Below are 24,614 nucleotides of genomic sequence, written 5' to 3'. Positions count from 1 at the left end.
GCGCAACAAATATTTGAACTACTTGAACACCATTCTCTTTCGAAAATTAACCAATTTACCATCGAAATTATTGTTCTTTTCCCATTAGCTTTGTAAAGTTAACGTATTTTATTATTAGCACCGTTAACATAGTTTAATATTAGTGCCCCAATTTGTGGGGAATTACGTTCACCGACTTCCTCCCTATGTTACTAATTAATTAAACTTTGCATTGTACATTCAACAATTTCATCGCAAATTTGTAAAACTGGCAGACTTAAATGTGGGACGTTCGAAGGAAACGGGCAGTTGTTTATCAGATTTCGAGAAACATTTTATCGATCGAACGTGCACCATCTTCTTGCACCTAGTATTCCCAAGACGTTACCAAAAAATAAATCAAACGTGAACTTTGAAAAGTCGCGCCACTCGGATGTCGAATTTGCGACTGGGGTAAGATATCCGACATTTGTGACAACCGCATAGTTCGCGGGATATCGGACAACGTCAAAGTTCTACAGAGATATCGATTTTGCCGGTTCGTTTGATTGCGCGGCGTCCGTTTATTGACGCATCCGAAATTTAGTTATAAATGAAATAGCGGCATTGAAACACACCCCCGGCAATTCGAGTTGGGAACAGAACCGGTGGAAGCATAACTCGAGATCTGGCAGTGCACTTTCATCGAAGTTCCGGTTTGATGCGGCCGCGTATACACACACACGTGCGCTCGCGCGCGCGCGCGCGTAACTGCGTCGCGCCGCCGCTTTATGGCGGGATACGTAGCAATAAAATATCGAGGTATGACAACTGGTGAAAATTTATTGGCAGGATTTTTTTCCTATCTTGAGCCTGGCGGTTCGATCTCCGGATTTCTCGGGGCGAGGAATATTTTTAAAAGAGCATCCTTCACGTATCATATCGGATGATCGCGATTTCGTTCGCGATATTGCGCGAGAAATCGCTTTCGAATGCTTCCACCCAACGGTCAAGAAAGTAATCTCGTCTTTCGAAAACTCGGCGAATAAGTGATCGTCGATTAACCGTTTCCAGGCGACGACAACGCCGTTCGAAATTGTTTAATTTCATTATTACCAGAAATTTCCATCGCGAGCCGAACTCGTCGAAATACACCAAGATTTCCGAAGGCTTCGACTTCGAAAGGGTTAATCTCATACTTGCCGTTCCATTCAACGAAGTTATCACGAAATCACGAACGTATTGAAAAGTTACGATATTCGTATTTACAATTCCAACGCCAGAAACACTTTTGTCGGCTACGTGTTTTACCGCTGCATCCTTTCAGTCACCTCTTTTTTTTCCATCAAGGAAATGGCGGTAGCGTGTGCCATTCAGAATTCAGATTGCGTCCGCGTTCATTCAATTTTCCTCGAGTGCGAATAAAGGGTTTGTATTTCGCGTGAGAGACGCGATGGGGGAAAAAAAAAGGATAGAACGAGAGTGGCGATCCGCATATCCAGGCTACCTTTGAAATTCGTTTATCGTCGTTGCAGCTCTCGTTTCCTTTCTGTTATCGCTTGTGGCGGGAGTAAACGCGTGATATGTTCGTCCAGTTCGCCGGTTAACGATTTAATGGAACGGCACGTTACACTCCGATAGATTTTACTCGCGTATGAATAGCTTAGTTTTCCGAATTATACCGTGTTTAGCGTAATCGCGTCGGATTTTCTATTCTGCGAGATGCGTTCTCAACCCCTTGCACTGCGACACCTTTTACGTTACGTTGATTAGCACTTATTTGTTCTTAATATTTTCCGTAACCCTTTGACTACTGTTGGCGCCTATTGGCGCCCGACACATGTTGGCTTCCTGGTACTGTAGGCGCCAATAGGCGTCCAGATCAAATTTCGCCTGTTTCGCCCGTTTATTATTAAATTTCATTATTAAATATTATAAAAAAAAACTTAAAATTAATATTCACTTCAAGTAATATTGATCTAATGTAATAGAATTCGGTGTTTTGAATATTTTAATATATTTCTTCAGAAATGTGTGTCTAACGAAAAACTTCGCCGTACCCAGTGGACGTCGCGAGTGAATTGGTATCGTACCGTACGGCCGATGCGTGTCAAAGTCTGCCGTAGCCAAAGGGTTAATAGGACTAGGTAATTTTTATTTCTTGTACTGTCTTCATTTACTTCCATTTCTAGACTTTGATAATAAAAATATTCAATCTGATTTCGATTTATAAGAAATTAGTAATCATATTTAGTAGATCTAGGATTGAATATGTGTCACGAGTCTGATTCGTTATTATAGTGCAAGGGGTTGACAGGTCAGGCATCAAGAGGAACGATCGACGTTGAAAATAAAGCTTTAACGAGAGGTAATAGCGCAGACCGGGCTGTTTTTTTGCGACAGCAAAAAATTTGCTGCGTCCATGGGACCGAATTTTGATGGAATATTTAATCGATCGTTACGGAGACCACCTGAACCGACCGTGCTCGATTGCGCAAGCGACGTCGGTCCACGGTGCAGAAACTGACTCTCCCGGCCATCCGAGACCGAGACGTGTTTCAGGCATCGCGAACGCGAACGCGAACGCGCGCGGATCTCCGAGCACAATGACGCTGTGATCGGCGTCCCCGGAGTAAATCGCGTTCCAGTATCGTTCCGAGATTTAGAACAAGTGCAACGAACGTCTGCCACGGTCGCGGTGGCACGTTGCAGTTGCACGGCGTCCTGCAATCTAATGATATAATCCTCGAGGCACGGATCCACGATCGGACAAGACCAGTCGTTCAATTGTTCCCGTCGTCCGTGCATTCTTTGCCGAACATGGAAGATTAATGTTTCCACGCGAACGAATAAGCGTCCACCCTTTGACGCGTGTTTCTCTTCGCGGAATGCGTTTGACGTGTTGCAACGGTTTAGACGGGTTTGTGCTCTGCTTACCAACTACATACACACCGTACTGCATGGGAGAGATCCTACTGTTCACTTTTTATTTCATCGTTGCTTCGTTTATCTTGCTTCAGCGGCCTTAGTTGACCGTACATTACGGAATACATTTAAGAGAGTCGCGCAGAGAACAAGCCAAGGATCCGAAGCATTTGTTATTTTCATGGGATTTTATTTCTTCAACAGGGAATGACACAGTCGATGTTCTTCACAGCCTTTTTCATAGACGTTTTTCGCGTTTTCATAGTCGACGCACGTCGAAATCTAAACGATTATCAAATTGCAATTGGTCGTCCGACGTGCGCGCGAATATACAATGTTCTCGCGAAGAAGCAGCTTTCGTCGATGAGAAGAGAGAGAAAAAAAGGAGAAGTGCATTGCAGATGACGGGCCGGTTGGTCGAGTCGTAACGAGCCTCGACGAAGATCGTCGCCGGTCGCGGTCGCGGCCCCTAGAGACTGAATAACGTCCCATTTACCAGAAACGATTGCACGGTTCGGTCGTTCGCGAGGTCCCAATGGGAAAACGATTTCTTAATTGAATCGTATGGCCCATTATCGATGCGAGCCAATCGATTGCACTGTTTCGGTGAAAGTACGAGCGAAGATATCGCTCCCTCGCGCGGAATCTCGAGATTGATTAGAACATTGGAGCCCGCAATAAATCTTCGATGGGTGCTGGGACCGAGTCGTTGGTAAATGGAGATTTAAGTAGCGATTCGTTTAATGACGATATTAGTAAGACATGTTGCTTTATCGAGACCCTATATCTGTTTAATATACGGTCGTGTTTTTTTTCTTCTTCTCAAGAGATCGTTGCTCGTAACACTTTCTCGAATAATTTGTCTTTTTAGAAATTGGTAAACGTATCGCGATTATTATCTACAGTAATTAATATTGCGTCGCGCCAGTCATTGCTGGCTAATATCACTCGTGTAACGTGACTGTGCATTTCATTGATCATTCAAAATAGTCGAACACTCGTGAAGAGTTTTGCGCGCTGGTGTTTGATCAAAATCTGTGCAAGTAGGATCGGTTCGTTTATTTCTTCGCGATAAGTATGCTAGTTTCGATCGTGTCGTTTCATTGGTTGCATTGCCGTTGTACGATCACAGAATCCGTGTCCTTGCAATTAGATCATAAATATTGCTACCATAATGTAGTAAATTTGTACGGGTTCCGCTATCTAGTTGCGTTTCGCGAAGTCGTACGGTCGGCAAGTCTATTAATCAGTGGATTAATGTCAGTGGAACATTTGCGACTTTATCTTCTTGTCGTAGGAAGAAAAATCCAACAAAGTGCCTGATTTCGTGCTACTTTTACGTGTTCGACGCTGACCTCGGTCCCCGGGGTTACAGACTATAAGGAGACGCGGAGACGTTTTCAGGGTTAATGATCCTGAGAAAGAAGTTCCCGGCGTCGACGTCGCCGCGCGAAGAGAAAGTGCGACATTATAAAAATAAATCAAGCAATCCGTAATGTTTACTACGCGCGCATGCTAGATCGATTCCAGAAAAATGCTACGTAATGCGAAGATTCCTTCGGATGGATCGCGGGAATCGCGGCGGATGGCACCGCGGCGGCCGGCTTGGTGCCAGCGAACAGCGACAGCGGCCGGTCAAGCACCGCAAGCGATCGTCGAGTTAACGACAATATAAACGTCTCCGCGGTCTTTGATAAACACGCTAACGAAGGCGCTAAATTTAACCGTGAAAGTAAATAAATTGTGCTAATCGCTCGTACGGAGGTGTCGCGCCGGAAAAATTCGATTTTCTCCAATCAAGAGAGGTCGTTCTGATTTTTTTTTTCGTCCAAAGGGGTTCGTCGCCGATGACACGGCCCCTGGGAAAATCCCGAAGCACCGCAAACTAATGACGCGGGAACGATCGGTGTCATTAGCGGCCACGCTCTTCGTCCACCGGCTACATTAGATAATAAAAACGGTAATGGACCGGTCGACGTTGTATATTGGTGACTTTGATGCGGCTCTCGTGCGCGAACCGCTTCACGACCGGATTCTTCTTCTTCCTCTCTTCTCGTTCTTCTTATTTTCATCCTTCGTCGACACAGCGTCGCCGATATTTCTTTATTAATTTTTCTTAACCCAAGACCGCCGGAACAGCACGATTCGGCACGACGACCGGTGAAATCACGTCGAACACTCCTCTCCTGTCTATCACTGCTGCGAACGTTTCGACTAACGTGTTTGAATTCGGAATTAACTGTGTACATTCAATAATCGTGACGATTCGACGACTTTTCTTTTTTCTTAGTATTTTTCTTGCTATCTTTCTTACTATCTTTCTTGTTATTTCTTATAACGCAACTTCCTTAAGTATCAGAATTATGTCGATAGCACATGCTGAGAAATCTTAACCCTTAGTCAACTGGGAGATCCCCCACTTTTACTTTAGCAACGCGCGGACCTCATTCTGCTTGCTTCTCTTTGTTGTAATCGATCATTCTTGACTCGGAGTTCTTCTCAATTCATTGAAAACTTCTTCTTTCACTTTAAAACACAGTTTTAAATAAACTCTGTTAACACATTGACTATCGCGTCAGCAATACGTGGCTAAAAGAATTATTTAAAATTGAATTTCTAAACATTAATTCTTGACATTATAGCTTCTTAATTTTGTTGCGATTCGCAAGAGTGTCGTGTAAGATTGCTTTGCAATGTTTATCTGAAATAAAATATTTTAATTCTGCTTAACTTTTCGCGTTTTCAACGAGGTCGTGAAAGTGTTAAGTAAAGTATCTCATTTTTCCGACTGATTTTATTTTGACATTCACAGTTGATTCAGTTCAAAGCGAAGCCTCGCCTTCTATACAGTGTTATTCATTACAGCGCATTCGGAACAGAAATTTATTTAAATTTCTTCTAGTAAAAATCAAAGGAAAATACGATCGATTCTTTGCCGTTGCTTTATGCACAAGTAACAAACATTAATTATTTGGTAGAGTGAAACTTGTGCCTCCCGGTGAAACGATTCGCCATCGAAGAAAAGCATTCGCCGTGACTGTTCGAACGGTGAAAGTAAAAAAGGGGGTAGGTCGGTGGCGAATCGAGCAAATGAATGGCCAAACGAAACATTCAACGTCTCTGTCGGCGATTCGCTAATGATTACACGGCGCAGTCGGTCAGCGAGCGAAGAAGCCGCGCGCGATGCGATGCGATGCGGAGCGATGCGTCGACGAAAAGAGACGGCTCGCCTTGTCGGCTTGTCGGCTCGAACAAATTATACAGCTCAGGATGAAAAAGTCGAATTCCGTGTCGCTGATTCTTTTCTGCGTCGGATGCCTTTGTCACGCTTTGTGATTGTATTAGATTGCATTTAAAGTTCAACCGTAAAGTAAAAGATTGATTCCTATCTGGCCGAAGGTGTCGCGGAACAAGTACCATTACATTACAAAATGAAGCTGAAGAGTACGGCTGTGGGAGGTTTTAAAATTTCAGCCTTCCCTGATGCATTCTCGGAACCAACCATTTTATTTGCTATAAATCACGACCGTTAAGATCTTGGCAAGGCAACGTGACCACTCAGAATCCAACGTTTACCGGCATATAAGAAACACTTTAGAATGTAGTTTCAATGTATGCTTAATTTAATTTGTTCGAGGCAAGAACCCTTTCAACGCGCTGATTTTTCTGACGCGAGAAGAGAAAGACTTTATTGGCAATCTAAAAACCGCCCGAACCCAAGCACGATTATATCAACCATTTTCAAACGTGAAAATTGCACAATCTATCAAAGGGTTTCGACTCGATCGAGTTTCAATTACCTTCGCTGTTTCCAGTGCTTTATCGTGGCTGCATAATGTTCTCCATTTCAACGATCGAGTCGCGAGTTCGTGGATTTCAGAAACTATCCTCTAAAAGCGGTTCTAGAGCGGAGTAAACGCGGGATTTTTGAATCGCGGGATTATTTACGGCCCCGTATAAGTTGGTACACCGGCCGGCGCGGCGCGGCGTGGCGCGGCGAGTTCGCGGCTCGGCGCGTTAAATAACATTTATGTTAATGGGCATAGGTGAGCCAATATCCTTCGAGAGAGGTTAAGATATTGCCGTTTCGTAACAACGTCGACTTTGTAGGCGTTTCCTATAATGGCACCATGCCTGGATATCTCTATTTGTGGCCGGGCAAAGGCGGAAATGTATATACTCGGAAGAAAAATGGCGAGAGTCGTGAGCACGCCGATAGAGCGCCGATGAACGAGCTGACCGCGGTTACTAATAGGAGCCGGAACAATGGTATGTTTAAAATTTTATCGTTTCTTCAACAAGAACCGTCATGAATCACGTGTAATCGTGATTTAATAACTGGACGCGGCTGGGCCACCGTTCCCTACGAATTTCTTCCGCGACAACCACTTTTCTGTAAATTATTTCATCACAGCGCGGTGATTTATTGTTCGCTTTCCGAAACAAAATGACAAATCTTTACGTAATAGCGCTAGGAACACTTACGACCACGTTTTCTAAACCGTGTCGTGCGACCAGAGCCGAAAATGTTCCGTTCTCCCGAATTACATTTCCAGAAACCGACTGCAAGTCGAGTCGTTCATTTAGAAAGTGACCTAAGTCCGTTTCTTACTTCTTGTTGTTGCCTGCAGTGAACTGTATATTGTTCACTTAATGGTAGCTATTATTTTAATAGGAATCGTAAACGTAGGTCTTTTAGACATAAATAAGCATTGTGACACGTTGGTATTGCATCCGCGTTCATTAAGCTTTCCTCGAATGCGAATAAAGGGTTTGTATTTCGCGTGAAAGACGCAGGGAAGCGTCTCGCACATTGATTGTTATTATTTTAACCTTTTAGGTACGGCAGGATTTTGCGCAAATAAAGTTTTTCGTAACTAAATTACGATTTTCTCTTAATATATATTTTTTCCGGATATCTATATATAGTACTAATAACATATATTCTTTTCTTAATATATTGTATATACACACTTTCACTTTAATTGTTTGCTTTAATAAATAATAAAACAATTGGGTAAAGCACGAGCCATTCGCGAAAGCCACTATAGTGGCGCGTAGTATCTAAAAGGTTAATAAGAATTGTAAATTTAAGTCATTCATTCGCACGCAAGCAGTTGACACATTGATATCGTACACGTGTATCTCTTTATTTTCTTTTTGAAACGTAACCCTCGAATACTTGAATTTCAATAGAATTTGACATAGGTCATTTCTAAAATAGACGACTCAATTATTCTGCGGTAATCGACGATGAAATTTCATTGAACCTCCCCCGAAAATTCCTGGCGGATTCCACGGAACAATTAAAAGATACACGGTCGGTTGCACCGAGCTCAGTGTTTCTGTCGAGCGACACGGAAGTGCTTGTGAATCGTCTTGATTGGGATTGCATTTAATCTCCGCACCAGATGCACGCCTACTATCACCGTCGCCGCGCCATTCGAATATTCACCATCCGTAACGCGTCGCCCGGCACATTTATCAAACGGATATTTATGTGAAAGCTTGGCCCGCGCGTGCTTTTAGCGACCGCTTTCTTCCTGCTCGAGATAGCTCCGGTAACAAAGTGATTAGAGGAGCACCTCTCGCTGAATTTCCTCGCGTGGGCCGACTAGTTATGATAACTGTAATCAGCCGAGGGAACGGTCCGCGGCCGAGCAGCGTGCCGATTGAATAGAATGGCTTTTCAAGCGGACACAATGATGTTGGTCTTTGATAGGCAGCGTGTAATGATTGCGAGGAAAGCAGTTGACACGTCCAGAGCAGGTGTCGATTACTTTTGCACCGGTTCGACGCACCGGTTTCCTACTCGATTCTAAGAATTATATTTTAGCAATGGACCTTGTAATTGTCCAAATTCCACCCTATTTGGATATTTGTACTTATTCCGCGAAACTTACGCGTAGATTAATCTGTCAAATATTACGATAACCAACGTGGCTTTTCTATGCCGCGGCTTTTCAGTTTCAAAGATTTTCGTAACATTTCAATCAAATTGAAATATGGAATCTAGATGGATATGAGTTATGCGACTAGAATATTTGGCGTTTAATTTTGACTCGTGTTTTATCAATTATGACAGAGACACTTAGAATGCTCGAATTAAATATGATACCGTATATACTTCATCGAAATTATATTTCTCCTTTGAAAGTTATACAACCAGGTTCAATCGTTGTTCGATTATCTATCGGCTACCGCGCGTCAATAACATTCAGCGTTCTATAGCTCGTTGTCAAGCGAAGATAGTCGATTAAATTAGGTTCACTACCATAACGTGCTCCTGACAAGATTTGTCGGAGGATTGTGGCTACACGCAGATCGGCAGCATTTAATATTAATCTGTCTGTAGTACAATTAACGCGGTTAACGCTCTCGCACAATCAACGCATCGGATTTCAATTATTCCGAACGATTAATCAACACGCGTGACAAAAGAGATTTGTCGATACGATAAAAGGAACATTCTGCTGAATTTTTCTCGCCACCGTTGAAATTTCAAAAGTTGGAAATAAAAGTGCGGTTACGCGGTTGTCAGCCGGTATTGCAATAACCACCTCGGCGATTAATCATCTATCACTGGCTTCCCAGTTTCCACACCGGTATTGCATTGCCCGAAGCGAGCAGCCAACTTACGCGAGACAAGGGAATATTAACACTCTAAGAGGCGGCCATCAGATTTTTATCAGTGACTAATCTGCACTGCCACCTATTTATCTTTCAACTGCTTAAACAATCGTGTCGGTCGATAATTTTGAGCGATGGTTTGTCTCGATCGAGTCTGAATTTTTGGCAGATCAATGAAATCTTTATCTCGTTGCGCTGTATGCGATCTTTGGAATTGCATACGTATATGCATGTGCAGCTAGAGGTAGACAAACTTGTAATTCCGGAAAATTGAATAATCCAAACGAGAATTTAATGCACAATCACCTATTGACGTGCTATCACGAGACAATTAATTACTCAAATAATAATTGTAAAAATCTAGTTTATCCGTTATTACGATTGTCCGACAAAAAGCGATTGTTGCGAATCGATGACCTTTTCGAACGAACAAGTGGTAAGCGAACCTATTCAAAATGAAATTGTAATGACGCGGGATAGAATCGATTTCTTGCGACACACGCTCAGAAATCGAGCCTACATTTTTTCCCCCGAGACATCTATCGTCCGAGAGCCCAGCGCAGCGTCCATCAATCCTCGCAGCGGGAATTGCAATCGATATCGCGCGCGAAGTCTTGAGCAAACTGTATCAATGTTCGTTAAGCTTAACTCGCGCAAATTGAATTTGCAGTTACTCGGAGGCGACTCGGAATGCAATTTTGAAGAAGCAGTAGTACCATATGGTGCCGCGAGCGCGAGCACGCGCGCGCGCGCGGAACGAACCTAAATTGCATGAATTATTCTCCCCCGGGTTCGATTAGAACGTCGCCGTGTCACCTCGCGACGGCGATCGCAGCGAATAAAAGGCGGGCTCTCAACGGGAACAGGGGGTCCGCGATGGATAACGTCGCATTATCACCGCGGAAAAATCTGTGAAATTCACCGTGATCAATTTTTCAGTTTCATAGTAAGTTTGATTGCTGCCTGTTGGCCTGTAAAAGCTTCCCTTCCGAAGGGACTCGTGCACGAATAATGCTCGCCGTTTGATTGATGATAGGACCGGCGCGGCGGTATCGGCGCCGCGCTATCTCACTGGATGGAATCACAATTCGACCTGAGCCGGAATAGGTTTAATCAACCTTTTCATTACCGGCGGGTACAGCACGTGGTCGCGGTGTGATAGATCGTCCGCGCGTCGAAGGTGACGACAATCTTTTAGTCGTCGCCCTCAACTATGAAACGCGAGTCGGTCGAGCCGGCCTCGGTTTATGTAAATTCTCCATTGAACCGACAGAGACCGTTCCCATGGTTTCCAGCCGGATCGACGAGACGTTCGTTCGATGCAAATGAAAATGTTACTGCGGAGCTCGGAGATACTCGACGGGCTTCGAGAGGACGGCTGATCAACAAGCAACGAGAAACACATAAAGGCGACACGCATTCTTCTCCGTTCACGATAGATCATAGACATTCTGAGGACTTCTAGTGTACGCCGTGCAACAATTCCACCGGGAAGCTTTGCGCAATATATGAATTATCCACGAATTATACGTCGTTTCTCGGAAATTCAAGTTTCATAAAAATCGATCATTTTCGTTCATAATTTTATAATTAGACGTTGGAGCCCCTAGATTTAAATTGGAGGATAGGAAGAATGAACAACGAACTGCATGGTGATGAAAACAAGTATTTGATCAAACAAAGTGCGTCTTAATAATTAAATAAAAAATCCGAAGAACGAACAGAAGTGATTAAGTACAGAATATAGATCGCGATGGAACTGTTGATGCTCGTGGTTGATTTTAATAAATCGTTCGAGCTTTTGAGTAATTTACACGTGATGTGTCGACTAACTCGAAGGACCACCTCCAAGGTAGGAGGAACAAATTTACACCGTGAATGTTAACAACAAATATATTTACACTCCCGGTGGAGATACATGGAATGCGTTCCAGATTGTTACAAATTACTAGTTGTCTACGAGTTTGTGGCTATGTCTATTTTACGTATTGTGTCTGATTCCAAAAATGTATCTGATTTCCAAATGTATCAATCTATTTTACGTATTGCCTTTGACTCCGAAATGTATCTGATTTCCAAATGTATCTGAGGTGCGAATCGAAGTTCACCGATAACGTCACCTCGGTTCGCCCTACTCTTGCAAGTTAGGGGTGGGTGTTGAGGAAGCTGCCCAATCGCGACAAGCCCAAAAGACAACGTCTGGGACCTAGGAAGGGGCAGTGCCGCAACATTTGCCACGGAGTTCCCGGTCGCGCGTGGGCCTGGAAAACTCCCGACATCTGCATCCCATTCCCCTAATTGCCCGTTGTCCCAGAACGTGCCGTTTTCCGCGATTCGCGCCGCGCTATGGGCATAGGGACCCGTGTTTATGGCAGGGCAATATCGCCAACGGCCAAGAGTGTCGACCATGTGCCTTGGAACAAACGCAAACTAATTTCTAAAGAAGTGGGTGACAGGCCCATACCCTGGCCGATTCTAAAAGTCCCAAGCACATGGCCCCCCGCCATAAAACCCTCGCTCAGCAATCCTCAACAGGAACGATACAAGAGAAAGAGATGAACACGGATGTCGTGAAGCGCACCAATAATAATGCAAATGAACTGTCAAGAGCACAGTGATGGGAATGATCTAGCGATCGATTCCGGTTACAAAGGTGTAACTGTATGATAGATAAGATGCACGTGGCAGCAATCGCTGAGAAGTATTACGCGCGTAACTAAAGCTGCAAGCGCAGAGAAAAGAACGTAACTGAAGCTGCAAATGGCAGTTTTGTAAAGCTATTTATATCGTCGTGGATCATCGGGCAAGGCAGGAACAATAGTGGGATTTTTAAATATTGAAAGGACTAGATTGGAAGGTTCGTTACCGCGCAGAAGGGCAATGTCCTGGCGAAAAGTGTTGCACGCGAAACAATGGAAAATAGATAACATATTCGATATTAGATAAGTGCACGTGACGGTACAAACAGACGGTCACTTAGTATGCATTATTGCCGGTCGTTCACCTGGGCAGATATCGAGCTCGATCAGCTGATATGGATGCCGTGTACAAAAATTAGCATCACGCGAACGTTTTTATACACAGGTACAGGTGAACGAATAAAAAATGTTTCTGCGATGATATCCCGAATTAAGGCAAAAATTATGAGTTACAATTTTGAACTTTAGACTCCTGCGAATTTTATACATTTATGACAAAAATGTAACGAGACTCGCGAATTTAAGAATTTTGCTACGTTATTTTCAACTTATTCTAATTATCAAAAAAGGGAGACATTTCCCTCGAATTTATTAGTAACATAAGTACTGCAATAGTTTCGAACAAATGTGCCAGGAAAATTTCCAAACGCACTCTGAGCCTCTAAATAATTGTTGTCGTTGAAACTGGCTAAATATGCGATGATCTCTCTACGCGATGCAACGACGAGGAGGAAGTACATTTTCATTGCGAGTCGAACGAGGAGACAATGTCATTTGAATAATGTCTAGAGCACTGCGATACCACAGGCAGAGACGGATCGAGTCGACGGAGGCGTTGCAATTTCCTCCGAGAAAAGCTTCTTTCTATCCTTTGATTGTGCCGCGATACTCCCAGAGCAATATGAATAATATGTCTTCCGAGATGCGATGCATCTTGGCTTAATAACAGAACACCACATCGGAATCAAACGTTGCGTAATCAAATCGCAAGTGCAGGTTATAGCATGTATTGTGCACGCGTCGAAGAACAAATAATGAAGAATGTTTCTGTCGTTACCGTCATAACTTACCTGTTTGCAATAACTGAACAGCGAATTTTTATGGAAAATAAAAATACTCTGAGTTAATTATGAGAAATAAGCTGAACCAGAGTTGTACGCATTATCAACGCATTCTCTAATTATTATAATTGTTTTACTGTTTTATATACGACCTAGTATTTTTGCCAAAAATTAATAAAAATCTATGTAAATAATTAATAAGGATACGGATTCGTTGCCGACGCTTTTTGGTAAATCGACCGCCATGGAGCGGCGCGCGGTGCGGTGCAGCGTATTTTCTGCGAGCGATTATGCATCGTTGAGAAGAGAACGCTATCATCTTCGCGGGCAATGGGATCCCTTCGACGGTTATGGTCGGCCAAAGTATCGCGCGAGAAATGAAACCGAGCGGTATGTGCACGCGCGGTTAAATCGGTGGAGCGTATTTATAAAGCGGCCCATAATGAAGCAGTTATGATGCTGACAGCAGCGCCGACGCGAACCCGCTGTTCGCGAACGTTGCCCGTTGCCCGCGCAACGGCCCGATGAAAAATCGGGCCCGAGCACTTTTCTTTTCCAATTATTTCGCCGGCACCGGTCTTAGAAAGTGATGTTTCTAATTTATGGAGTTATCGCGGTCCGGGCAACGATCAATTAACCTCGATCGCCGGTTCAGAAACCTGTTTGGCCCGCACGACACTTGTTCGAGTTTTCTTGGCACGTTTACACTAATCCGATGGACGCGTTAACTGGCCGGCGATTCGGTTCCGACCGATTTAATTGTTCGGAACGTTGCGCAACCAATCGTTAAACCGCGGAAGTTTATGGCGGCCGGCATTTCTCTGCAGCGGTACGCGAAATGCTTCCCGCATTCGCGAGCCTATTTCCTTCGCGGCGAGTTTTTGCTGAACACAAGATCGCAGAAAAACCTTTATTGGAACCGTGTACCATAAACATACAAGGTCCGAGGTTTTTTTCAAGAAGCAATTTAGTGGAGCATCCCGTGTACAGTGCATTTTTTTAGGGTCTTACAGAGTGAACAAATAGTAAAAATGTTACGGATTTACATTTCTTTGGATAATTATAAGTCGATGTAACTACCTTACACGCATCGAAATATGCGTTTCAACGATAATGTATGCAATTGTTGCATGTTTTAGAAAATTGTGGGTATTGGTACAAGGGTTAGATTAGACAGTGGATTTATGTAAGCTTGTAAACAGAAGTGAACGATTTCGGAAAAGAGATACGATTATTCGAGTTTCGCGAACCGATTGTCAACGACTATAAAAACGAGACGTGTAGCTCGAATAATCGTATCTTCCCTTCCCGAATTGTCCATTTTCGTTTGGAAGTTATGGGACAATTGAGGAAAATCGACTATACTATTATATGATGCTAGATGACAAAGTCGGATTTATATAAGCTTCGCATGACATTTTTTGTCATGTATGCTTGAATTAGGAGATTCGTTTGAAAATGATTCACAGAAACATGTATATAATGTGCGTGACTCTACTGTAATATAATCAGTAGACTACAGATTTTATGCATATATGGTAAAAATAATGGACTATAACATAGAGTAGAGAAAACATTAGAGGAATTGATGAATGTCATCGCACTACTTTTAATTCATAAATACATGAATACTTTAATTAATAATTAATCAACTAAAAGGAAAACTACATTTTTATGTAACCCTCGTTTTGCACAATTGATGCACATTGTTTCGATTTTGCACGAAAATCCGCAGTCAGTAGTAATGTGAGTCGGGATAAAACACAAAAGATCTATTTTATATCTAAACGTAAGACCTCCTGTTATCTCCGGAAACGTTTGCTAACTGTGTTCCTCGTTTATTTTTGTCGACAGGAGGAAATCGGCGAGATCATCGAGTCAGCGCCGACAACGCCGTTGACGATCGTGGACGAGCCGAAGTATCCCACGCAGGCATCCGTTCTCGGCGTCCAGCCGGCGAAGATCGGCCAGGACCTGTACGGGACGAAGCCTCGTCCGTCGACGGGCTGCGGTGGTTTCCGGCGACAGAACCCCGTAGGCAGATGCTGCACGTTCACGGACGACATCGGCGATTGGTCGAAGAACATCCTGGCGGAGCTGAACACAATCATCGCGAACGAAATCAACGAGCTGAGCAAAGAGAAATCGCGACAGGAGCCCGACCGGCGTCGAAACAAGGAAGACTCGAGGATCGTGCAGTACAAGGAGCTGCTGAACGAGTTCGGCATATCGGACAGCGAGAGTTCCGCGGGAAGCTCGTGCGAGACGAGCACCGATCGATCATCCGGCCGGCAAAACAAGGAGAGCCGTGATCGACGAAATGGAAAGTTGTTCGCGGACGAGACAGAGTACCGCTTCCTGCTGAACTCGGACTACGACGAGCCGCGGGATCGGGTCGAGCTGTCGCCGTTAACGACGTCTTCGTCGACGACGACGACGACGACGGAGGCTGACCGTAGAAAGAGCGGCAGTCTGCCGGGCAACTTGCAGGGCCTGATCGGGAGGCGCGACCGGTACGGGTCCGTGGACGATGACGCCCTGAACTCGGACTACGACGAGCCGAACGATCTCTCCCCGATGAGCTCGATGGGGAACCAAATCGACCGGAACAGCGCCAGCCTACCCTCGCAGCTGGACCGCGGACACGAGAGGGAGGCGCCGAATTACCTGGCGAACAGCTACCACGAACCAAAGAAACCCGTAGAGATAAGTCCGAGGAGTAACAACGGCGCCGCCGATGCGCCTTTCGGCGGTGGACCACCGCTCGTTGGCGAGTCGAACGCGAAACTGCCGCCGAGGCAGCGACCGGACGGCCACAGGAAGACCAGTCTGCCGTCGAATCTGATGAGCCAGAAGCGAAGGAGGACGCCGAGGCTGGCCAGGATACGTCGCGGCGAGGATCACGCGGATCCCGACCACGACCACGACCACGACCACGATTCTGAGCACGATCAAATCCCGATCGGGGCCGGGTCCTACGAGAGCAACGGCGCCAAGTCGGCGCCGGTCACGCCGACCGAGGAGAAGAAGTCCCCGTTCTCGAAACTCTTCTGGAAGAAGCACACGCCCGTCTTCCACGAGAACCGCGAGCACGTCGTCCTCGTCCGAGTCTCCTCGCTGCCGGACCAGGACTTTCTTCTGGCCGAAAACGAGCCGGCCAACGGAACCGCCGGCAGGGACGGACATGCTAAGAAGAGGGCCGTCTCGCCGCTGACTTTGCGCTCCGACGTATCGGCGAAACGGCTGTCCGAGTCCGATAAGGATATCAGGCAGATCAGCCCGGTCGATCTGAAGAAGTTCTCGCTCTCGAGATCGAGGGGCAACGACGTGGGTGTCAGCTGCGATCTCCCGGAAGATGACAATGTCGGGTCGGTTGACAGCGCTGATAGCGCCAAGTTCGAACGCATGGCCAACGCCGTCCACAAGAAGATAATGGACGAGCAGAATTCGAGATCCGGCTCGGTAAGTCGTGATTCCAGATTTTTTATCTGATTCCGGAGGCTCTTTGATCAATTGACTGCTCGCTCGCGCGGTTACTTTTCGCTTCTACTGTTTCTTCTTGCATTCTCTTCTGCAGTTATTACTGTGATTTGTACAGTTTTGCGAAATTTGTATAGGAGAAATGTTACCTTTATAGAAAATTGTACAAAATTTTATGGAACTTCAGAAATCGTATACATATTTTTATAGAAAATCAAGAAGAAACGTTATCTAAACGAACTCGATAGATCGCGGAAAGATATATTTTTCATAACTATTTGTTTTCTTGAACCAGACTGCAGATCTTTATGGAGAACAAAAAATATTATATCTGAATTGCAGCGATCAGATGTTCATAATTTTAACCCTTTACGGTCGTATTAAGTTTGTAAGTAGATGTCATGGTAATCGGAATTAATTTTCGTTGAACAAAGAGTAATACATAATACCCAAAATTAAGAAGGGAAAATGATATGTATTAATTCTTTCTTCTAAGTTTAAATATATATAACACAGTAATATATTTTAATTTTATGTAAAAATAAAAATAAATAAATCAATGGCTTTGTAGTCTGTTTGAATCTTTTTCAAGAATTTACAATCTTATATTTATCTACTTCTATCGTAAATGTATAAGCTCCGCAGTCGACTTATCTGCCAATTTCCTTAAATATTTTCTTACCGAACGACTTCGTCCAACGCGACTCGCATAAACTAAACGTAATAGCGTTCCGTGTGCACGCGACACAAATGAAAAAGCCAGTTCCGCGAAACTAGAAGCGTCTTTGTGTAACTTACTCGTAGAAATCCAATGGCGAGATACTGAAGGTGGAATCTCTCCGCCGGGTAATGAGTCAATATACTTTCAGCTACCAATTTCTCTTCAGTCTCTATTATCGAAGATTCGAAATGGCTCTGGCTCGTGTTGCACGAACAGTCCACCTCTGGATTCGCTCACTTGTTCCGACATGGCCACGCAAACTTCGCCAGCTATTTCGAGAAGTTCGAGCTTCACGTGGGTCAGCGATTGCGAGTCACCTCGGGGTAAGTTTTCTCTCTGTTCACAGACTGTCCTTATAACTTCCGCCATCTTTCCTCGACCATCATTATTCCAAGTTCCATCTCGTTCCGTACCTCTGCGAACAGTGAATTTAATACGGTTCGAACCAAGATCTAAAGGACTACTTTCTTAAAAGACACTTTTCAAGATTATTAATAACGACTCGAGAACTTCGATTCCTCAAGTTTTTTACTTGGTCTTTTATTGTAGCCGTTCTCAATCGCGACACTATTTTTTCACCAGTTTCAAAAATTCATTATTATTATAAAATATTCCAACAAACTCATTGCTATCAATTTTAAATATCTAGCTTCAGTTTCGTTGATTAAATCGCTTCGATTCTGTAAAAATTTTTGATTGTTGAAGAACTTCGATTCCTCAAGCTTTTTACTTGGTTTTTTATTGTAGACGTTCTCAATCGCGACACTATTTTTTCACCAGTATCAAAAATTCATCATTATTATAAAATATTCGAACAAACTCATTGCTATCAATTTTCAATATCTAGCTTCAGTTTCGTTGATTAAATCGCTTCGATTCTGTAAAAATTTTTGATTGTTGAAGAACTTCGATTCCTCAAGCTTTTTACTTGGTCTTTTATTGTAGACGCGACATTATTTTTTCACCAGTATAAAAAATTCATTATTATTATAAAATATTTGAATAAATCCAATGCTGTGAAATTTAAATATCTAGTTTCAGTTTCGTTAATTAAATCGCTTCGATCTATAAAAACTTTTCGCCTGTTGAAAAAAATTGAATTAAATTCCTCGCAGCTACTAAAATATCTATAGAATTGTTCCGAGTAAATCGCTACTCGAATTACGTTTATTTCTACGCGATTGTTGCACGCGGATGAATTCCGGCTGGTAGCTGACGCGAATTCAGATCGTCACCTTACAGAGGTTGAATCGCGGAGGAGACCCTAACCCCCGACGGATACAAATTGTCTCATTCTTATCTTTAAATTGATGTTCCCAGCGGAATCGCAAATGGATTCTCAGTCGTTACAAGATGAAAGCACATTGGATCCAGCTTCCCCGCAAGACACCGTCGACGACGACAATAGATCCTCGTCCTCGTCGCAGGATCTACTTCAGAGCATGGACGAGATTTCCTCCGGAAGTCTGTCGCCGGATACGACCGACAGAGCGTCTCCGCTTGAGAGTGGCATTGGCACTGCCAGTCCACCGAGGAGTACAGATCGACGGATAGTTAAATGTAAGTCGATGATCCCCTCTTGTAATGGAACTCGTCGCATCTGTTAATCGTTTCAAGCTGAAATTATAAAGAAACGATTCTTAAATCCCTCCGATTGTTTCACCGTTTCGTACAGTATCTGTACATTCTTGATGCGAATGCAGGTTTTGTCTAATTCTAAATACAACGTTATTCAAATTTTATTCGAAGGATTGTAGCATATTTAACGCTAGTAAAATATACACTTAGCATAAATTCGTAAGAAATAATTTAATATAAATTTTATAAAGCTTTATGTGCCCAGTGTATGTATGTATTAAGACGTTCATTTGTCGTTCTCTATATTAATTATAATTATTATTAGTTAGAGAAATTATTACCTAATTCTAATAACGATTCGAAATCGTAAACAGTAATAGACTGAACTTCTGAATTCAAGTACACATTTTAATCGAAATGACGAAGAATGTACGTAACTTGTGATTCTCACGGGGCAACAAACGTCAGCCATTTTGAAAGCGAGTTGTGGAAAAGTCCTTACGGGGTTTGTTCGATTGTGCGCAGCCCCGTCGTCGAACAAGTGTCATCGCAAGGAGACGTGGGAGAGGATCCGGCGGCGGCCGTCGAAATTAAATTCGCGGAACGACAAGCATCCGCAGGACGTGTGGATCAAACGCGAGAGCGTGCACACGCAGACGAAAGAAACCGACGACCAATATTCGCAGGACGCGGTGGACAGCAGCAGCGGCCTCGACGACACCCTCCCGAGGATGAAGCCCCTGAGGCCGACCAATCTGCCGCTGTGTGAGTTTCATTAACGTCCTCCGATCTATCGGTCCGCTAATGGGCCCCCTAAACACGCTGCTCGCGTCTCGATGCAAATTACGCGCGGCACGAAAAACCTTGCCATTTCATCCGACAATATTTTCCAAACTCAAACACCACTTTTGTCCCGTACGTTTGCCAAGCAATTTAACCGGCGACGCGCCGGAAAAATTTCGTCGGCAAATTAACGTGGCCGTCCACGGAAACAGATGAACCGTATAAATATTCAAAATTCCGCGGGGAGTGCCGGGGAATCGAACCAGACGCCGGATTTACGCGGCGTCCCTTAATAGCCATTTTTCCGACCGTTGTGCAACGCTTTCGCTCTGTAATTAATGGAACGCGGGTTTTTCTGCAAAACAACAATTCTCTGCTTCGATTGCAAAAAAAAAACAGTAAACAGATAAACCTTTTTCCATGAACAAAACGCGATAAATTGTGCATTGACAAACTCCTTCAATCTTCCTATTGTTCCGTGTTTCTTCCACTCATTTTTACTATAAATGTTAAAATTCATAGCCTAGCAATTAATAATATTTCTGACAATGGCATTGATATAATCGAATAAAGATGATATTAGCTTATATATAATATATAAAAATTTGGTTCTGTGAGTGACATCTATTGTGAGAACTTGAGAACGAATCATTTGGAATTCAGAACTCCGCGGTCGCAATTGTTTAACTTACAAAACGCTTCCTGCTACAATCTTCCATGCTACCTAATGTACCATTTTCTCTGTTTGCTTTTCGGGTAGGTCTGTCCATAACAGCGAGCAGTTCATTGAGTTCTGGCGAATTGTTGGAAACACTGCCGCGCGCACCGTCTTCACCATCCGCGGCCAGTCTCCAGCTGAAACCGGAACCCATGGCCGTGGAGATGGGCGGAAAGAGCAGCAGTGCGCCATTATTGGAGAACAACGGCCCGGAGAAGCCCAACGGGAAGGTGCCGGTAAGTCGATTCGCTATTTCTCAATCGCAGTTCCATTGTTCTACTATTGGACAGCTTTTACCTTTTAACTTGGGATCGTAAAAACGCGATCTCCAGAGTCGTGTAAATAATTTCGTGAACCAGTCGACAATAGGGTAACAATCCGCATCGTTACGTAACCATTACCGTGGCTTTTACAATCGGCGAGCACTGTAATCGCGTAAAATCCGCAGCGGGTCCGCGCTCATGATAAATAACCGCTCGGTTCCGGATCGACTGACAACTGTCCAGCCGGTTACGAAGCAGCGCGTGTCCCGGCGATGTTTCTTTAAATATCGATAACAAGCCCTGCGTACGGGCACGGAGAGCACGAAGTTCGGAGGTTTAGCCGAGAGTATCGTCCTAGCTTCAATAGGGTGCATTAATCACGTAGCAGTAAAGCGTGTATGGCATTTGGCATCGAGATAACCGAGCGCAGATACGTTCCACGGGACTGTTGCTCCGTTCGGTGATCCGCGCTTATGGGCCACCATTAGTCTCTGCCCACGTGAAGCGTGTACGTTGCGTGGCATTGACCATCGCGAACAAGGTATTTGTATTTTACTCGGATGTATCCCGGCGTAGAGAGCCCGTGTGGGCCGGCGCGCGGCGCGCGGCGCGCGGAGGCCATCGCGGGATTGACACTTTGTTGCCACGATCAACCTTAATTTCCCTTTCGTGACAGGTATCTCCACCTGCTATGCTGCCTCGAGCGTCTCGCGGTCTCGCGGTCTCGCGAAACGGCACCGCAGATCAAAAACGTAACCCCGTATCGGATCCCGTTCTCGATAACCCCTGTAATCCGTCTAGTTTCGGTAAACGGCGCGGCGACTAGATGCCCAGCAGTAACTAGATTTCTGGTAATTACCTGTTCACGCCCTCGTTGCCACGGTAATAATCTCCAAAATTTCGTGAACTCGAGTGGCGGCTCTGTGGAACTGTTAAAATTGTTATGTCACGTTCCAAGATCATTTTTATATTATCGAAGTTTAGATTTGGGAAACTTAATAGTACGAGTCACAAGACTCATTTCAAAGTGAAGATGATGAATGCGAAGGAATAAAATACTTATACAGTTTTTACTTATTTTGTAGTATAATAAGAGCATTTATATGTATTCTTTCTTTTCATGTGGTCTTATACTTACTCTGTCACGTAGTCTAATAAGAAGGAGAATTTTGTATACCTCACAATTAAAAAAAATTATTTAGTACTTGAGATCACCTTATTTACATCAAAAGAACATAATCAACCAATTTATGGAAAATAAGGGTAGACATTTTATAGTAATATGCTTAACATTGCTATCAGTTTATTCCATGTAAATTCAACGAAAGAATTAATGTTATTTGAACAAGTTAAATTATAGTTATCATAAATTTAATTAACTCGTCGTTTTTACTCATTTTCACATTTTCTAAGTTTATTGTAAATCGCGTTGTACAAAAAGTGACGTTGTATGAAAAATATGGTCGTAGTATTATTGTCACATATTTGTCACTTTCTCTTATATTTTCATAATAATTATCGCATCTCATCGTACAATAAGATTAAAAGCATTACAGTATCGCGGTACAGTTTCGAAAGATACGCAGATGTATTGTATTATATACCAAATATATTGTTCGTTAGATCGTTTCTCAAGTTGTGGTAAACGGAGTTGCTTCGTTTTTCAGTCGCGTGCGAAACCGTTTATTGCTATTAGACATGATCGTTCCGACGCGTTCAATGATATCTGCCTATTCAGAATTCCCGCGGAATCCCGGTAATATCAGCCGACGAGATTGCGAATTGAAAAGTACCAACCCTGTGAATTGGAGCCGAAAGATATCCTTTTTGGGGGCGCGCTTTCAAGCGGTGATCAATACGCCGATGTTTCGGGCACCGGCTGATTGGAACCGAGAATCGGGCTGCCTAATTCGCCGGTTTCTCTGTTGGAGCTTCGCAAAGGACTTCGTCGCGATATTCGCTAGTTTTCAAGGCACAATGGAAAATTGCGATACTGTAATCGCGAAGAGAGAAATTTGCAAATTAAAGATGAATCTGGGCTAGAAGATATAGAAACTATGGAAAAGATAAATGAAAAGCAAATTATTATTATTATTATTATTCTTTATTAACGGGCTAGTAAGGCCCTTTTGTGTTACATAGAGCTGATGTACAAATACATATTCCGGAATACATTTAAATAATATAAATTAAAAATTACAATATATGAGTGTGTCATGAAAAAATTGCAGAGTGTGTGTTTTAATGATTAGAGTTGCTGCATTTGTAAATTGGCTTAATGTATTGCTAAAGAAGTCGATTTTTGTATTAAGTTTATTTGCTGTTCTTATTCCTTTGGTTATACAATTCCGGGATCCCAAATTGGTTTTAAAGTAAATTACATGAAATAATTCTTTTGATCGTATTGCTTTAGCAGGAACCTTTAGTTTTATTAGTTCTAGAATTGTTGGACTATCGATTACTTGGTTAATAATTTTAAAAATGAAAAGAATGTCTGACAAAGTTTAAGTGTATTCATGTTCCTGGTATTAAGGATAGGTTCATAGTGGTGTGAATAATATGGTATGGGTGTTCCAATTTTAAATGAAGCGAATCTTAAGAATTTATGCTGAATTGTTTTTAACTTATCGATATAACATTGTTGGCGAGGATTCCATATTTGTGAACCATACTGAAGATGGGGGAGAGCTAGCGAATTATACTGTACACGTAGCGTAACCATTTGAATGGAAATTAATTTTGAGAAAGTCTTCTAATTAAGAACAAGAATTGAATACAATGTTGTTTTCCATACGTATACAAATCATTCTGTTCTGTCAATAATTATTAATTTCTATATTACTATTAAGTTATACAAAATGTTCAAACTCTCTTATTATCCCGATAAATGTTTTTCATTAAATTGTCTGCTAAAAACAAAAACCATTCATGTTGTACTCCAGTGAACGAAGATTTAATAGAATAAAAATTTCGTCGAGATTCGAAGCACGTTTTCGTTGAAATCGATCTAGTTCTAGACTTTAGACGCGAAAGTGATTGAAGAGCGGCTTCTCGATGATACCACACCGATGCTTGTCATAAAATTGAGACTTTGTTAGCAGTATGAGGATCTTAAATTCCCTCCCTCACGACGGGGTTCGCGGCGTGTACTCGATATCTCTTAACCGGATCTGATTTTCTTTAATAGAACGCACACGTATCGCCGGACAATGATTGTACAATTGATATTTTGTGAGCTTGATGAGCTTAATTCTCCTCACGGCGGGTATCTCCACCTACTCTCGAGATATCTTCGATGTATCTCCCGAGCGAATCGCCTCGGTGCAGATAATATCGAACGCGGACGTGGCTCGAATATTTCTTTTTCGAAATTTTGATGCATGCTGCGCACGCAATTTTGATTTGCGCCTACCGTGCGATGTCGCAGCCACTAGATTTTTTTTTTATTTCGAATTACAGTGTGAATCAATTTAATTCTGTGTACACTCGGAGAGAGAAGGCTGGCGATAATTATGATGCTTGAAAAATTAACAATTTTTATTTACGAAGTCTGTGATAATATAAGTTTATAACCAATTCCACTTGGCACTAGGCACCAAACCGAATCCGTCGCGATGACAGAGTTCGGATTCTTTATTTTAGAATTATTAAGACTGTAAGGATGCAATATATGAGATAAATAAAATTAATGTCAAAAGGCAGTGCAAGTGTCCGACTGCTGTAGTATTAAATTAATAGCACAGTTATTCTAAGAGTAACTATCCAACGTTGTACCATTCAATACAGACGATTTAAGGA

The 24,614-nt window shown here is 43.1% G+C and overlaps 1 protein-coding gene across 2 annotated transcripts in view; it reads left to right on the top strand.

The window, feature by feature from the left end:
* Cv-c (RhoGTPase activating protein) overlaps positions 1–24,614 on the top strand; it is a 386,165-nt gene that overhangs the window by 128,945 nt on the left and 232,606 nt on the right. Inside the window, exons 3-7 of one of the 2 annotated variants that reach the window (XM_078191879.1) lie at positions 15,128–16,735; positions 17,623–17,797; positions 18,795–19,034; positions 19,578–19,817; positions 20,611–20,789. In XM_078191879.1, coding sequence (XP_078048005.1) covers positions 15,128–16,735; positions 17,623–17,797; positions 18,795–19,034; positions 19,578–19,817; positions 20,611–20,789 — 2,442 coding nt within the window. Of the gene's footprint in view, positions 1–15,127; positions 16,736–17,622; positions 17,798–18,794; positions 19,035–19,577; positions 19,818–20,595; positions 20,790–24,614 lie in introns of both variants that reach the window. The other variant, XM_078191878.1, reaches the window with a different exon arrangement.

Source organism: Augochlora pura, chromosome 10 (assembly GCF_028453695.1).
Source record: "Augochlora pura isolate Apur16 chromosome 10, APUR_v2.2.1, whole genome shotgun sequence".
NCBI lineage: Eukaryota > Metazoa > Arthropoda > Insecta > Hymenoptera > Halictidae > Augochlora > Augochlora pura.
This window is presented reverse-complemented; position numbering and strand designations above follow the sequence as displayed.